General features: G+C 40.1%; 1 protein-coding gene across 2 annotated transcripts in view; it reads left to right on the plus strand.

Moving 5' to 3' along the window:
* Nucleotides 1-425: 425 nt before the first annotated feature.
* LOC115257747 (hemicentin-1) overlaps nucleotides 426-18,056 on the plus strand; it is a 298,182-nt gene continuing 280,551 nt past the window's right edge. Inside the window, exon 1 of one of the 2 annotated variants that reach the window (XM_029857670.2) lies at nucleotides 426-1,978. In XM_029857670.2, the coding sequence (XP_029713530.1) occupies nucleotides 1,915-1,978 (64 nt within the window). In that variant the 5' untranslated portion in view covers nucleotides 426-1,914. The remainder of the gene's footprint in view (nucleotides 1,979-18,056) is intronic. The other variant, XM_029857664.2, reaches the window with a different exon arrangement.

The raw sequence follows: 18,056 nt of genomic DNA on the forward strand, positions 1-18,056 counted from the left end.
TAATGGAGCGTACACTTTGGCCAGACCCCCCGTCCTCCCCTAAGAGTCTACGTAGTTTATAGACAGGCCCTGATTGGGAATGTATAAAAATAACCTGCATAAAAAGAGGCTTTCGTGTAGTCTAGTAGATTGGGAACTTCTTTTATTAAAACTAAGCACAATCTTAGTGGAGTGTCACTGAATCTTCAAAATTTGAATATGTCAAGTCAAACCCATTGTCTTGAGTCTCGTTCTGAGCTATCCGGCCGAAAGACAACCTGCCAACACTGCCACGAAAGCTCGCACCTTTCCGCCGTCGTTCGTTAATGAAAAATTTACCTTTCCGGCAGGCAGGCAGCGCAGCGCAGCACCCGTGCGGTTGGCCTTCTTCGGCTATGCTCGGGCTACTTCGTGTGTAGTAAGCTGCTCGCGCCGCCGCCGTCGTCGTCGGTTTTGGGGTGGCAGATGTTTCCTTCGGCGCAGCACCGTTTAGTTTCGAATATCGCCACTCTGGGCAACGACGTGTCGTACGTAGTGCTGCTGCCGATGCCGTTTGTCGGTTGCTTGTTTTTGCTTCCTCTCTACCTCCTCCCGCCGCCGGTTCGTATGTGATTTGTGTGCCTCTTACCTGAACTGGGCTTGCCGGATTCCTGTACCGCACCCCCTCCTCTGCTGCTGTACCTGGACGAGAATAGGGTGCAGCCTCCGCAGGATTAGGGTGTGTGAGAGCAAGAGGGCCCGGTTCAACGGCGGGTGTGGGCGTTCGATGCGCAGCGATGACGACACTGGATAAACAATAGAAGAGCATGGTGGTGATTTAAATTTTGAACCGACCGACTTCAACCGACTGCAGTGACGAGGGTGCACGGTGAATTGTGGAAACTTGTGATTAAACGGTGAAGCTCTGCCGCTATCTACCGGTGTGTTTGGGAGTGATTAACTAGCGATTGATTATGCTAATTGATGGTTACTTAATTTGGCTAATTACGGCAACTGGTCTACTGTGGCGAGTGTGAACGTGTGTTTACTCTGGGTGCTCGTGGCGAAAACAACAACTGAAGAGAGCTGTGCGCCGCGGACGCCAAGGAAAAGCAAGACCATCTGTTGCAAGGTGAAGTGCAAACCTCAGAAACAACAAACGAAGAGCGTGAAATAATGGTTTCTTGAAAATAGAAATGTTTATTTGATCAATTGAAGGAGATCCGTCGGAAAACAGCAGCAGTTAGTACAAGTGTGATTGATTCCGATGTAAGTGGCCTCAGCGAGTAAACGAGGCGAATTACCTGCTTAAAAGTGGTGCCACCAGAAAATTAAACCGAATTGGCCCCCAAACAACTGAGAAAAGGGGCAAAATTTGTGAGTGTGAATTTGTCGTTAGATCCAAAAGTGAAAATTGTGAGCGGCTTTTCAGAAAACGCAGCGACGCACGTCAAGCCGTGAGTTTGAAGTTTGATTGCGTTCCGACCATAGCGAAAGGCCAACCTCAAAGTGGCCTATCGATTTGATGCGAAGCATTATCCGACACTGATCGACAGTTTTGTCCACCCAGCCGTTTTCACGGTGAATGTGATTGCAGTTCAATAGCGTACAAGTGTGCAACCAGAGACAGAGAGCGAGCGAAAGAGGGATATCTTGAAGAGCCGCTGATGCGGAATGCGGTGATTGGTGATTGACGGTTGCTGCGGCAGACGACTGTCGTGGTAAATATACAAACGACCAACGATCGATCGACTGGAAAAATGGTTGAGTGAAAAATTGCGCGCTTTGTGGTGCCTGGAAAAGTGCGCCGATTTTTTCGAAAATCGTTTGAATTGGGCTGTTTGTGTATTGTGTGGATGTTTTGCTGTTCGTGACAATTGAACCAGAAAGACAACGATCAACACACCACGGTGCGGACTTGGCAGGAGTTTGGTTTGTTCAATAGACTGCTGATTGATGTTACACAAGACGGGTTTCACGAGAGGAACACACCGGATGGATTTGTCCAGAATGATAAAAGGTAACAATCAATTCAAACACTTAGTATATCGTTTACATTTAACAACAGATTTACTGTTTGTGGCTATTCTTGTGATAAATGGTCTAAAAATTCATAATATTGCTACTAGATGTTCATCGACTAATTCGAGAACAATTCCCAAACCGAAATATAAAATGTCCCATCTTCAACGTGCTTCATTCTATTCATTCTATTCATCGTTGTTCCTATCAAAAATGGGAAATATTTAAAGTTCAGCAGACTGTTTTAGCCTAAGACTAAATACCATATCAACTTTTGAAGTTCAATTCATAATGTTTGTGGTTCTCCAGTGCCTTAAAGTGCTCGAAAATTATATGGGACGCTAATTTTTTAGACAAACCGAAAAACTCGATTCAAATGAAAATGATAATTTCAGGGCCCTCAATAACAAGGCAAAAACTAGCATTAGCGTTTAGAGTATCTTCGCTGGTTTTACATAATCGGACAATACAGAATAGGTTTCATTTGCGATCATAAAAAAAATGTCTTCTCAGAGTCCCCACACATTTTTTCAAAACTTTTTTGAAAAACTTTAGTTTGAGCGGGCCTTCCCAAACAACACAATGCGATTTCGCGGGCCACCCCCATCGACAAAACAAACCGATTTCCAAGCAGGATTCGACTAGGCTTCTGGTTGCGTTGCCAGTCACACTAACACACTCGCAAAAGATGAGCAGTAGGCCTACCTTGCCGCATGCGGGTTCCCTGCTTAAATCCCCTGTTTTTCGTAGGATGAAAATGGGAGCCACATGCTTAATAAGGGAACCAATACCCTATATTCTAAACATTAGCAATTTTAGAAGACTTCAAATACTTCAAATGAATGCATTTTGTCACTTCCACGGTGAATAACTTTATTTATGTCTAAAATGTCCAATTAGAGATTGTGATACGCTTACCGTATATTACATTATTTGTTAAACATATAGATTTTTAACAGTGCTCGTCTATTGAAAATGTCTAAATAATGTTAGGGAACCCGAGTTATCAGTTCCAGCGAACTCTCTGTCTTAAGAATTGGATATAAGTTGGGGAGTTTTTACTACAATTTAACCACTCCAGTTTGGGGTCTCTAATTAGCCATGTAGATAAGGCTTCCGATCGCCAATCCGGAGACGGCGGGTTCGATTCCCGACTGGGAACATTAGGGAGCATTTTTAGACTTGCCTGGGCATAGTGTATTATTGTCCATGGCGCACAATATACAAATTCATGCTATGGTAGCAAAGAAAGTCATTCAGTTTAGTTCGGTTAAAATCTGTGGAAGTGCTCAAAGAACACTAAGTTGTAGTGAAGGATTGCAATACTATGGAACTTTTAGAGATTTCGGGGACACATTTTATGATTAAATACAACATCGAATTTCTACAAAGTCTTTGGAGATTTAGTGGCAATTGCATTACATAGCAGAACTTCAAGAATTCACTTTCAAATGAAAGTCATGTACTTTATGATAATTCTGTGGAAATTATTAAAAGTTTCCTTTTGTTGCAGATTTCTTCGGTCTATCGTCAATTTTAGCTGCTGAACTTGGCACTATATTCTTGCATGTAAACCTAACTGAAAATACAAACTGTATGCAACAGCTTAAAAACATTTATTTCAGAACACATGAAAAATTTAGATTTTTTCCACAATAGATGAAGATTCTTATAAACCCGCGGATATCGCGTAAGTGTCTCTACTTACGGGTCTGCCACACCCCCTTTTGGCCCTTCATATAGCGGTATGTTGAATTCAGAGCGGTAATGAAATTTATTCTTCACTGTTAAGTGGAACTGCATGCAGAGCAAGACTCAAGCTAGGATGGCGACTACCTACATACATACATACATACATCATTGTGTTCACTTATTTAAAACGAAAAATGTAAAATAGATAAATAAACATTTTGAAACATTTTTTCGCCATACTTGTGTCATCCTTTGAAAGTTTTTGGGCGTTTTATGTTGATCTACTTTATTGGAGTCTTTCATAGCTTAGTTTCATAGCTGCCCCCCAGTATGGGGCAAAAATTGTCTAAAACGATCATTTTCCAGCAACGAACTTAAAACATTTCCAACTTTTGTAAAATAAGGGACGGCCTAATGTCCAGCCTGCTCTCGCTGGCTCCCTCTTCAAAGGAGTACAAGCTACCTACAATGCCCTACGATCGATGCTGCAGAGACCAAGGATCGGTATATTCGCCTCATTCCATTCATATTCACTCTTCTTTGCTAAAGCGAATCGAGAAAGGTGCAGCGTACGGATTGTCGTGATCAAACACGCAACCCCATCACCAGTGGGAAGCGTTGCGTCAGCTGCTTGACATGGATATTCGTTGCCGTTCGTCGGATTTGGATCGCAAGCGAATGAATGAATGGCGAATGGTGTAGAATGCTGGTGAGTGAATGAAGCGGCTATTTTCATAAGTAGTAAAGAATTTCTGCATGTAATGCATATTTTTTTACTGTATTGTTGTTGAAATGCGAGATTAGCAAAGAAAATAGTTTGAAAACATCAAAAATTCGTATGCACAATATCAATCGTATCACTTACGAATCGCATCACCACTCGATCGCTTGCGATGCGAATGTGTTGCTGACAAGCATACACACACAAACTAAAGCGACAACTGTTCGCTGCTGACTGTCTTCGAATGTGGAAGAAGATGAAAAGTGGAAATCAGGAACCCTGGAAGAGACCAATATCGAAAGGAGCATTTTATAATCACAAATGCTTATCGTTCCTTCGCTTCAATCCATCTAATGTCATAAAGAAGGTTGACACTTCGTCTGTGATCCGAGAACTTAATTTTGATCCATCAGGAGTTGCGCGTATCAGCCGTATTAGTTTCGCCGGAAAACCATGTTCTAACATTATTTACATATGCTCATTTCTTTTGTTTGAATCTTACGCTGCTTTAAAATCAATTAACAGGTGATGAGTTTGCTAGTTATACTCTCGAAATTTGTCTACGATCATACGCAAATTAAACATTTGATCCTTCGTCAATCAACCTTCGCGAATACCTGCCTTGTATTTGCCGATGAAGGGCTTCTAAGGAGGTCTCAGTCCTAGTCTCAGTCTGTTGAATATTTAGGACAAGCGACATTATCTTGTATGACGAATTTAAAATCGCCTTGTAGTTTGCACACTCTAGTCTGTGTTATTTTTTTGTGGATTGGACATACGAGGCCTTCCAGCCAGCTTCCCATTGGATTGGTAACATGGCAAATTAACTAGCTGATGTCTCCACATGCCAATTTTTCTCTCGTGTCAATAATTCTTGCATCCATTTGATCTACTGAAACCGCATAACCCATAGAAAACGCATAATTTAAATAAAGTACTTGGATAATAGCCCATATTTCAGCGAAGTTATTATTGTCGGTTCCAAATAAAACCAGCCCCGGTCCAAAACACTCTCTCTTTCGCATAAAGCTCAAACCACAGACATAGGGTACATATCTATCGTGCAGCACTTTTATGTGTATTATTACGAAAACGGCGACGTTGGCCGGCTATGACGACTGCGAGGTTCCCTTCTCCACGCTCACTCGCCACTTCGACTTAAATGAGACCTTACCGTTGCTAACGCCGACCGACCCAACCGCGGTTGCAAGCGCGCGAGTTGGCCCGTACTACTTGTACTTGGTGCAATAATAGTGAATGGATGGTGACGGCGACTGAACCTTGCTTTCACGACAACGGCGGCAATTTAAGCCAGAAACTCTGGCTTGGCGCGCGCGTTAAAAGGCATTAGCGGAAAACTGCAAACCTAAGGCAAAGTGTCCGGTTTTAGTTGTTCCACTATACCTATACACGATGACGATGGTGGTCAGCGCAAATAGGAGCTCCACAAAGCCACCTGGGCCTTCGGAGTTTTGAGCTGTGCGAGTGTGTGCGACTGGTGGATGGAAATTTATTTCCAGCTTCGAGCGCAGTTGCAATTGAAACACATGAATGTTTCATGTGCTCTCTGGCAAGGGTGGTAGAGATAGCGCCCAGCAGCAGGGAGTTCGTAAGACGCGGGGAGAGCACGAAAAAGGTGTTTCGAAGTAAGTTTCGGTGCCCGGTGGTGGAACTCTAGCTGCTCGGATCTATGCTGTTTGGACTGGAACAAGCTGTGTTTTGCAATGGGACTACTAGCAATTCTCTCTTTCTGTTGTATTTCTGATGACAGAAGGAGGTCAAAAATTAGTCATTCCCCATGTTGGGCAATTTAGTGGATTGAAAATGGTATAGCTTTGGAATGAATAAGTTGTTTCTTTCGTGAAACGAGTGCGAAATAATATTGACCAATTGGCAATTGCTACATGATAAGCTTCTTCTTCTTGGCATAACGTTCCAACTGGGACGAGGTCTGCTTCTCAGCATAGTGTTCTATGATCATTTTCACAGTTTTTCACTGCGATCTTCCATCGCCAGTTAATCTCTTTTATAAGTATGTCTAACTTGTTAGTCTGTTTTGAGCAACTTCTAAAAAAAAGTCGAAAATATATGCTTGTTACAGGATGGCAAAAATGATACATTGACAAAGAAAGCTCAGAGTTACAAATAGTGAATGTACTTATAGAACACTTAGTTCAGAAGCAGGATTAGTCACAGTTCGGACATCACAACAAGAACGAGGAGAACACAACACGAGTTAAATATCGAAAATTGAATTTCTAAGACAACTTTGAAAACCAATAGCGTTGTCGTCTGTCTTATACTAAATTATTTCAAACCAGAATCGGTTCGCTCGTGTGTATCGAGCGTTTCTTGGCCTTTTGGGAATAGACTCACACTCCCTTCCTACCAGCTGTGGATCGAAGCTGTTTCTGTTCTACGTCCCCTAGCCATTAAATAAATCAGCATCGCACCGGTATTTCCACACGTTATAAATCTCCCCGATGCGACTTCCCGATGTGGTGTATGGTGACGATGGCGGTAGTGGTAACAGCTGGTTCAGGACGCCAACAGCGACGGGATTCTCTGGGAAATCGCTTCGGACTATTAGTTAATCGCTCAATAAAATTATTTTAATTAATGATCCCTTGTTATGACTTTGGATGTATAGTGCTCAATATATGGTGGTTAGTCGCTGAACCGATTGAAAAAGAAATGACTTTGTGTCGTAAAATAATACCGGTATAGGGGATGTGTGCCATCAGTAATCTCACGCTCCCATTTTCATCCTATTCGAAAACAAGCGATTACGGCACCGATTGATTCCGTTCTTTTTGTTTTCATGTGTGCTCACTTCTAACAAAAAATACAAAAATAAGAAACAAAACAAACAGCGCTTCAATCCTTTGTTTTTCGTAGGATGAAAATGGGAGCCACATGCTTAATAAGGGAACCAATACCCTACGTACAAATCAACGAGAAAGGTTCTCAGTAATTGTATTTTTAAGGAGAAATATTTAATTAACTCCTTTTTCTTTCATCTGGATGCAGCAACAAGGATAATGACCAATTAGGCTGGCCCAAATACAAAAAAGGCGTAAAGTTCCATGGAGAACTTTATCTTTAGATGAGAAGAACAGATTCAATTCAGAGTGGAGCGCACCTGGTGTAGTTGTTAGAACACTTGACTATCACGCCGAGGACCTGGGATCGAATCCCACTCCCGACATACTCACAAAATGTGGGTTCTTCCTTCGGAAGGGAAGTAAAGCGTGAGTCCCGATATGAACTAGCCTAATATCTCGTTAATACAGACAAAAAAAAAAAGATTCAATTCAATCGGTCGGAAACTGAGCTAGCGCAAATAAGCTGGAATTTGTATGAGGTTTTTTCTGGCCAAATACATGGAAATTGGATGACCCCCAATCGATCGTTAAGGGCAAATGCAATACTAAAGTGGTCCACGTCATCAGGCGACAGAGATAGTCGAGTAAGTGGTTCCGTGGCTTAGAGGAATAGAAGCCCGTTTTGCATATTTGGACTTGTGGGTTCGATTCCCACCGGAGCACGCATATTTCTTTTTCTTAAATCTCAATTCGTTGCGTACATGAATGATAAAGCATTTCAACATTGCCTATATTTTTTTAAACCAGTGTCGTGCTGCAGGATTAATTTTCTTTGTTGCCCCTGAGGTAGGCCCCAATACAATAGTTGTTTTACTTTTATTTATTCATAATTCACGAATTTCACTAGGAGCTTATCCTAAAACGTTTGTGGGATTTCTCTTCTTCATTCTTCATGGCGGGTCTTCTTTCTCACTGTAACTTGGCCTGCCTCACTTCAACAAAGTGTTTTTTAGTACTTTAACATTTTCTTTTCCTGTCATTGCATACATTTGTATATTGTGTAGCAAGCACAATGATAAACTCTGCCCAGAGAAGTCCCTCCTCCCGGCTCCCGGCCGGAATGGGAAATGAACCTGCCGTTTCCAGATTGGCGATCAAAAGCCTCATCCACAAGACTTTACTCCGTTATCTAGATATTTTTCTCTTAATTTCCCTTGAGGTTATTTTATAAATTCCTCCATATTTTTTTGCAATAATCAATCTAATTCTTCCACGGGGGTGCTATGTACTTGAGGGGTTTTCGGCCTTGCATTCTCTGGTGCAATCAAAACGATATATATTTTCGATGCCCGACGTTTCGATGGACTATGCCATCTTTCTCAAGGATTCTATTTAAACAAATTGGACGTAGTACATATTAAAGACAAACAGAAACACTATAAAGGTGAACACAACTTACAGAAATATCGTTCTTCGTCTGGTGGTATGAATTGCACATGAATTATAGTCAAATTTTGGACGGACTTCATCAATTTCCTACAATTTTACAAACAATGATAGAAATAAACAATTTTACATAACATTTAAGACATTACTAACTATTTTTGTCAGAAAAAACTGGGAAGTTTTGTATGGCGGGTCACTACTCTGATCGTCACTATGTTATTCTAATTTTAAACCGTCAATTTGATTCCAGTCAGAAATTTGTTTGAATGTTGCGTACAAGTTCTGTGGGTTTTAGTTTCCTATTGGGTGTCATTGTCGTTAGTGTGAGTGATGTCAGTTATTTGCCTATCTACGTGGTTTGTTTTGGTTCTTGTCTTTAGTGTGTGTAATATTCCTGCATATATCATACTTAAGCTGTCGCAGTCGCTTCGTTTGTTTACCGTCCTGTTTGTGTTAATAATGTGGCACACTTCTAGAACGGGGAGAGCAGAGAAACGTCGATGGCAGTCGAGTATCTCCGTTCTGTCCAAATCGAAACGATGTTTGTTGTCGGCCGAATGCAGCAAGAGAGCTGTTCTCTCTTTTAGTCGGCCGAGTTCATAGCTGTTGTAGTTGTCGTCGTTGTTGTTGTTTTCGATGTCATTCATTAGTCTGTCTAATTTGGTCATGTCGCTTCTGTGGTGTCCTATTCGTTTCTTCAGCGTGGTGGTGGTTAGTCCAACGTAGCTTGCATCACAACCTCCGCAGGGTATCTTGTAGATGACGTTGTTGCGTTGGTCTTTTGGTATTGGATCCTTGGTCTGGGTAAACAAACTCTTGATGGTGTGTTCGTTCCTCATCGCCGTCATGATATTAGGGAAGTCTGTTTTGAATGTTTTTGCCAGTCTATTTGTTAGGTTTGGAACGAACACCATAGGTTTGTACATGACTTCCTCATTTGTACTGCTACGTCTATCCGCTACATCTCTGCGCTGATTTATGAGGCGATGTCGGAGTGGTCGGGGATAGTGGTTTATTTTTAGATGGTTGTCAATGATCGCATCAACCTCTGATTGAGACAAATTAGTGCTCAATTTCCTGACTCACTTTATAAAGTTCGTGTACTTGGCTGGAGCATAAATTTATGCTCCACGTAAGGAGGCACAACTAAACCTGTCAAACTCCATAGTGAAAAAATAGGTTGCCGTCCCCTTGAATTCTTCTGACGATATTTCTGAGGTTCTATTCATGAATTTATCCGGGAATTGCTCCAAGTGTTTCACCAGGGATTCACTTAGAAACTATTTCTGGGATTATTCCAGAAATTCCTTATTGTACCTATTTTTCTAAAAAGAAATCACCAGAAAATATTCCAAAAATTAAATTAGGGATTTTCCCAAGAATATCTCTCGAGGTTTTGTGCAGTGCTTTTTTCTAGAATCCCACAAGACATTTATCTAATATTTCTACAGCAGATCCTTCCAGGATTTCTTCACTGATTTATTTGCGAATTTTAGCAGGAGTACTCTCAAGAAAGTTTATTCAGGAATTGCCTAGGAATACTTCTAGCAGGGATTCCTTCAAATATTTTATCTAGGATTCTGCTAGAGGTTTCTCCACGGATTTTTCTAGGGAGTGCATCTTGAATTCCTTCAGGAATTCTCCCAGAATTTTCTGTAGAGATTCCTCTACGAATTCCTCCGAGAATTCCGTCAGAGATTCTTTCGTGGTTTTCCATTATTGGAGTCAACTTTGCAACAACACGGCAAGAGCTGTTTTCGATTCGAAGCACTTCCACAAGCGGTGCGAAAAGGTTAAGGAAATGGTGCTGATTCGAGCAGTATGTGTCGATATACTTGTCGATCGGATGTTGATTTATGTTCATTCGTTTATTTCTTAAGCTAGATGTTCCGATAAAAACTGCTCGAACTAGTTACATTTCCGATGCCGTTTACTAGATTTTCTTTTGGAACTCAAAGCTCATAATTACGCAGAATATCCACAGTTATTAACAGATAGCTGCCAATGACTATTTTGCAGATGCATATCGTATGACAGGCATGAACGTACTCTATGCCAAGGAATGTCAAAGAAAATAACTTTAGGAAACATTTCTGCAACGACCGGGAATCGAACCCGTCACCCTCAGTATGGTCTTGCAGAATACCCGTGTGCTAACCGCATTGGCTATACGGGCCCTTAACAAACGATATTATCAGCTGAGAATAATGCGGGTAATCCAAAAGGTTTCCAAAAAAAATCGTACTCTAATTGTTGTTAATAAATTCTACAACGACTGTTGTTGGACATTCTGAAAAAATCAGAATGTAGAACAAGTTTTCACACAATGTTGACAAGTTTTCACGCAACGAGCAAACTCCCAGACGAAAAACGAAAAATATTCATGTAAGATTGTAGTTTTTTTTGTATTTTTCAATGAAACAAAGCCAATGTACCTTTACAGACCCCTTGAAAGAGATGGTATAAATCATTGAGACGTCGGGCCCCGACGTCTCAATGATTTATACCATGTCGGGCGTAAGAAATATACTTTCGTTTTAATCGCTTGATAGACTGAAAGCCCAAAATCCCCTGTGAAAGTACATACAGTAGACGTTTGCTCGGTGCAAACGCTTTAGCTGCAATGCTTTTTAACTGCAAGTCCGCTAAGTGCAACAATTTGTCAGTTATCGCACCGCTCTCTATCAAAATCAAAACGTCAACTGAGCTGCGATGTTTTTCGAACGCACTACAACTACAATGCGATGTTTTTGGGTGTATTTTGGCTGCGTCCGAAATAAATTGATAACCGTTTGACGTCTGTCAGTCGTTGCAGTTAACGAATTACATTCGGTAACTGTAACGTAAACATGTTGCGTTAATCGAACGTCTACTGTACCTACGACATATTCCAATCGAGATCCACGAAGACGAAATTTTGGCATGCTGTCAAACCAACTTTGATCAGTAATCTGTCAACGTGTCGTGTGTTGTTATTGGATTCGGACGTGCCTTTTTCTTGGCTTCTGTTTTTGCGTGATTAACGTTGAATTCAAAACTCCAAAATCGCTAATTGCTTGTGAAAGAACGATTTGTGTAACGCTTAAGCTCATTAACCGTTAACATAATCAATTCGAGCGATATTTTGCTCAGATATCCGTAGTTATAATTACCGCCATGGACTGCGAGAAGTGTGGTCTACATGTCACAACGAGAAAGCAGCCATACATTGTGTGCAATGGATTGTGTAGCCGAACGTATCACGCTAGTTGTGTTGGGCTAGACAAAGAACAGCTTGCTGCAGTATCCCCGCCGCATAGAAACAGCTCTTGGATGTGCGACGAATGTATGGACGAGTTTATCAAGTGGAGAACGGATCGAACGAACACAGCCAGTACGATCGTTTTCGAAGCGAAATCTGTATTGCAACTCGATGTCGAAGAATTGAAACGAAAAGTCGACTCAATCATGTCAACCCTAGCGAACAGTTCGTCGAGTACCGTGGAACGACCTCCAGAACGACATTCGACTCCTTGCTCATCAATTCATCTCGAAAGTGGCACCAGCATGGGCACTGGTGGAACGGTGCTACACAACGGTTCATCATTGATAACTGAGTATTCATTTCACTCACCCGATCAAAAAGACACCGATGAAGACTTTGCATTGCTTTTGACAAATATTGATGGAAGGGCTACGGAAGAACAAGTTCAGCGAATGGTTTCTCGTTGCCTAGATATGGGTGAAAATGAATGTAAAAATGTAAGAAAGCTTGTGTCGCGTTGGATTGATAGTAGTTGCTTGGACTACGTGTCTTTTAAAGTTATTTTAGACCGTAAATGGAAACCTCTAGCATTAAGATCGTCTACATGGCCAGAACATATAAAATATCGTGAATTTGTGAGAAAACGTTGTACATGGAAACCAAAGGATTTGTAGTTTAGCAGTTAGCATCGATTTTTGTTGTATTTTTGGTTGCTTGTGTCTGTTAACGTTTTGATTGATTCCGTTTGATGTTGATTTGAACTGTGAGATGCTTGCAATGTAATTAATTTTATTTTAGAGGGACGTCGATTTTTAATGTGGATTGTTGCGTTTATTTATGTTGTAGTAGATTTTAAGTAGTGTTAGTATTAATCATTCAATTAGACTGTAAAAGTCCGTTGAATTAATCATGAAATAAAGAAATAAAGAATTATTCAGCATTCCGTTCGTTAGATATTTGAGGGAGAAGCCAACCTGTACATATAATGTTCTCCATTACTAAAGACAATGCAGAACTTTTTAAATAAAGCCAAAAAGCTTTGTCGCAGATCGCAAAGCGATCCGACACATAATTGTTTCACATTTATGCGAAGAAGAAATAATAACAACAAGCTTATGGCACTGTTTTTCACATCCGAAGGGACCTATAATTTGTGAGTATTTGGGGCGTTCAATACACAATCTAATTGTTTTGGGCCTGTGTTATAGCAGTCTCAGCTGTTCCCAAATTGTGGAATACTAAGCTTATTCTGTTCAAAATCTCAAGCAATAGTCATTCCAAATCCTGAAGAATGAAAACGTGTAGTTCACCTAAATTTGGTTCAAATGTGCCAGCGTCATGAAAAAAAAAAACAAATTCGCCAAATGGGCACAATAGGTCATTAGCGCCTGGGAGCAGAGTTAGTTACGCTACCGTCCAAGTTTCTCAGCTACTCCGCTAGCCGATTGAAAGGCGGAAAAAATGTCGCAAAATGGTCTGCCTAATTGAATTAGGATGACCGAGCCAAAAAATAAAACTAGCAGCGAGAGCGAGGGCGTAATTGTTTGACCAAACTCCTACCAAGTGGTCTCACCAATTTAGGGTTTTGTCATCCGCTGGTAAGTCCGCAACAACGGCGAATTAAAAGTTTGACTAATGGTAAGCGTTTAGCGGTGCAATTCTTCGCTTAAATTGAAGGTTGTGTGTTAGTGGGACTGTAGTTGCATGGGAAACTGACATTTTATATTGTTTCGTAAACTTTCCGCAGTCCCAGCAGCAGACCAGACCAGTGCTGCCATGCGTCTTAATCAGCAGGAATATGGTTCGCCACCTACTCTCCATCGTTGCTATTGACAAACAAGCGCGAATGAAATGTGTGTATCGATTGCTCATCCGTTAACGGCACTGAATCGCCCACGTCCACACCACCGCACCGCACCGTTTCGTCCGGAGTCCGCGGGTCGCAGACATAAAATACGATCCAGCGAGCTTGATTGCGATGAGTGTGACTGTGTAAACACATTTGCCAACGTTTGTAAACAATCCGGCCGTGCGCAGTTATGGGGAGTGAAAAGTGGATTCTCCAATATCATAATGGGTCGCTTCATGGAAGGATGGAGGGGCCGCGCTCTGTTTATGTGTAAACCTCGCATTATAAACACTTTGAGGGAGTACATTTCTTTGCTCTCGCTTGGTGGAGCAAAAATGCCATAACGAGCCCTACGATATGGCTGCCAGACTGCCAGCCTCAGCCTCAGCCGTGCAATCCAGATTACGTGATTTAATTAATTCTTTCGCGGTTACAAACAACGGAGGCACATTCCAACCCGAGCTGGCAGCAGCATTCATTAACAGTGACAGCGCGTAACTGACTGGTTTCACCATTTCAAACTGTGTGCACCTGCAAAAGATATGTATATGCAGAACGCAAAACCTTCTCGGCCTCGGTCTCGGTCTTGTCAATCCGGTGTAACGACTGGCTGCCAACCTTTGGATTTCTGGCGGATCCTGTACACCATTTACTCACTCATTCAAACGGATTAAAATTTAACCAGCCGTCGTTTCAGGTAGCAGCTGACTTTTTGTATCAGCAGCACGGACCCTCCCTTCGTTGTTGTTGGTTGTTGTAGTATAAAATCCCTGCCAAATATTTAACATCATGCGCCGATAATAGGGCAGATACGTAAGCTGAGTATAACGTACAACAAAAGAAAGATTTTGCACCCCTGGTGATGCATAATTCTAACCTTCATACGTATAGACATTCTACAGTTGTGGACCCTCATCATTATGTGCGTAATGGATTCAGCAGCGGTATAGTCCACAAGCTCATAGGTATTTTGTTTTATTTGTGAGATTTAGCTTGATTGACCGCCAGATCAGCTACACTCACATAAGGAACCAATGAGATAACTGCAGTCATTATCTGTGTGTGAGTGTTGGTGAATTTTCTATTTTAGGCGAGAATAACACTTGCTACGTCAGATTCCAGTTCAATGTAGGAAAGGGGAGGAAGTAGTGACGTAACCCGTTTGGGCAATGGTTCTGTGGCAGAGGTTCGCTTTGGTGCGTGGATGCCATTGGTGTATTTGAGGTTACTCCAAGAAAAAGCTCTATATTGGAAACTTTTTTTACGCCCTTGTATTTGTTGAAAAATGCTTTGTGATTTTTCCCAGTTTCCTGTTTTCTTCAGCTTTATCAAAGACGAGGAAATTGCTCGTGTGATTTTTGGATATTTTCCTCGCAAATGGAGGATAATATTACTTTTATGAATATTTTGATTTTAGCGCTTCCTCCCGTGTAAAACAGCTCTTCCATAAAATTGGGATTTTTTCTCCAAAAGTGTGGAGCGAAATGTGATATTTTTTCAAAGCGTTCTCATAAAAATAAAGTGAATACCCTCTGTCAATTTCGAAAACTTTTCGCAACTTCATTTCCTAAAAAAACTTTTGGATACTGGGAAATTCTTGTGTTGAACATTAAAAACTTACTTTATTATTTTGGGATGAGATGAGTATTACCAGTATTACATTTGTTGAGTATTGTTAGTACATATTACATTTTTGTACTTTCATACATTTGAGAAAAATCTCCTTTATGATATTCATTCCCGAAATATATTTAATAGCTCATATGATTTTTTGCGCTTGCCACAAATTCCTACGGAAATTCCTCCGTGGATTTTTTTGCAGAAATTTTCATGCAGAAATAATTTCTCAAACAATTCCTCCCAAAATTCCCATAGGAACTCCTTCACGGATTTTTTTTTCAATCTTCCAAATATTCATGGAAATGGTATAGAAATTACTCCAGGAATTTCCATAGAAGTTCCACTTTTGACATTTTAAAAAGACTACTTTAAAAATATTTTGCATAGATTGCTTCAGAACATCCTCCAGGTTTATTTTTTACAGATATTCATCATGTGATGCCTTCTGGAATTCTCCCACATATTTATTCAGAAACTTCTCAAAGAATTCCTTAAGAAAATCTAAAGCTAATAATAATAATAATAATCCTACTACAAAAAAACTAGGGCTTTTCAGAATATTTTCTAAAACTTTCTTCAGAACTATTCAGAAATATATAAGATAAAAAGGAATTTTTATTCCTTCGGAAAATCTCATGTTTCGAAACATTTTCTAAAGATTCATCCGGAAATTTTCTTTGGGAAATGCTCTAGAACAGTGATTCCCAAAGTGGGCGAAATCGCCCCCTTGGGGGCGAAAATCTGGTCCAGGGGGGCGAAAATTTGAAAAATCAAAATTGGAGGGCGAAAATACTAAAAAGGGGGGCGATTTTTTCAATGATTAGAAGCCATCAAAAGTATTGAATTACATGTCGAGAATGTGAACTGAATCATAAAAACTCCCTGACATTCAAGCTTACAGTTCAAGTTTTGTATGTATAAGATAATAAAAAATGCTGTGACCATTAAACATAAGCATCGACTTAATTCTACAGTATTATTGGTATTTATGTGGACTCTTTGGCAAAATTGCTAGACGTTTTTCTTAAGGGTTTGTGTGATTCTGGAAATCTAAATAAAAATATATTTGGAAACTCCTATTACGAGTCCTATAATGAACATTCATGAATCGTGATTAGTTTTTGTCAATATTATGAAAAGAACATAGTTTTTTTTCCGCGAATTAATGAGATAAATTGCATTTCAACTTGTAGGAGGACTTATTCATGGAATTTCCAAGCAAAACCATCAATAGGGTCAGGTACCATTTGGGCAGGAGCACCTATTTTGGGAACTTGCTGCTATAACTCAGTCATTTTCAAACCGATTGGCTTGAATTTTTACACATGGCTAGATACTGTGCGTATCTGATCGTGTCTCAAAAATCAAGTCAATCGGTTCAAAATTGAGTTATAGCAGCAAGTGCCCAAATAGCCCCAGACCCTATCAATCGAATTTCAGAACACTTTTCTGATGAAATTCGTATCACAGTGTTTACAAACAACTGTGCTTGAAAGTATTTCAGAGAAGCTTCTTGGATTCCAAACTTTACTGAAGGTAATTTGAAAACAATCCAAAAAATCTGCGTAAAATTCCATTTAAATATGCCATTTAAATCTAGTCATAAATGCTGCATATTTGTTTATTTGATATTTTATTTAAAACACAGAAAGCATTCGAATTTATACGAAGCTCGTTTATTTGAATCTGGATGTGGATTTGGAAAAACGCAACTACATTTGAAAATACACCGATATTTATTATTATTATTTTTCATTATTATCGAGATTTTCAGCCCCCGGCAACAAACCGATTTTTTCCTGAGTTGCACTTTTTCACATAACATATGTTTGTTATTGTTTTCAAATTCTCCACCAGTCTGACTACTTGTGACCAAACCTTGACTCTCAGTTGTTGAAAAAGTCCTTTTAAGAACAATGATAAAACATCTGGTTGGGAATACCGAGTGTTCATATGTGTTCACAGTTCGTTCTATTTCGATTAATAAATGTTCAATTAACAACGCAACGGTTTGAGAAGTAGGCATAAAACGATTTTAATATTTTTGTAAGTACGATTTCAATTCACTATATTTTTTTCAAATGCGGAAAATCAACGCATTTACAAAACAATTTAATGTAAATGAGAGCGACACAGATTTAGATACACTGAATGGCACAGCTAGATTTGTCACAGCGCTTTTGAAGGCATTAGCTAAGCACAGTTTCAGCTTTCTACTATAGAAAAAATAAAATCTCACTTAGGGGGGCGAAAATATTTTTTTGAAGCTCTAAGGGGGCGATACCTCCTAAAAGTTTGGGAAACATTGCTCTAGAAATTCCTTCAAAAGATTTCCACAAATATTCTGCTAGGGAGGATCCCTCCGGAAATTTATAAATTCTATTGAAAATTTAAATCTGGCATGAATTTGTTCATAAATTCCCCAGAAATGTTTTCTTTCAAATAATTTTCTAGGAATAAGAAATGTCTCAATATATTTATGCAGAATTTTCCGAATTTCCTGTTTAAAATTGTCAAGATATTCATTCAGTAAATCCTCCCGGGGTGGTTTCTGCATATCTTCAGTAGCTTTGGGCAATTTTGAATCGATGTTCGCAACCAGGGTTCCTGATTTCCACTTTTCATCTTCTTCCACATTCGAATACAGTCAGCAGCGAACGGTTGTCGCTTTAGTTCGTG

Source organism: Aedes albopictus, chromosome 2, assembly GCF_035046485.1.
Source record: "Aedes albopictus strain Foshan chromosome 2, AalbF5, whole genome shotgun sequence".
Lineage (NCBI taxonomy): Eukaryota > Metazoa > Arthropoda > Insecta > Diptera > Culicidae > Aedes > Aedes albopictus.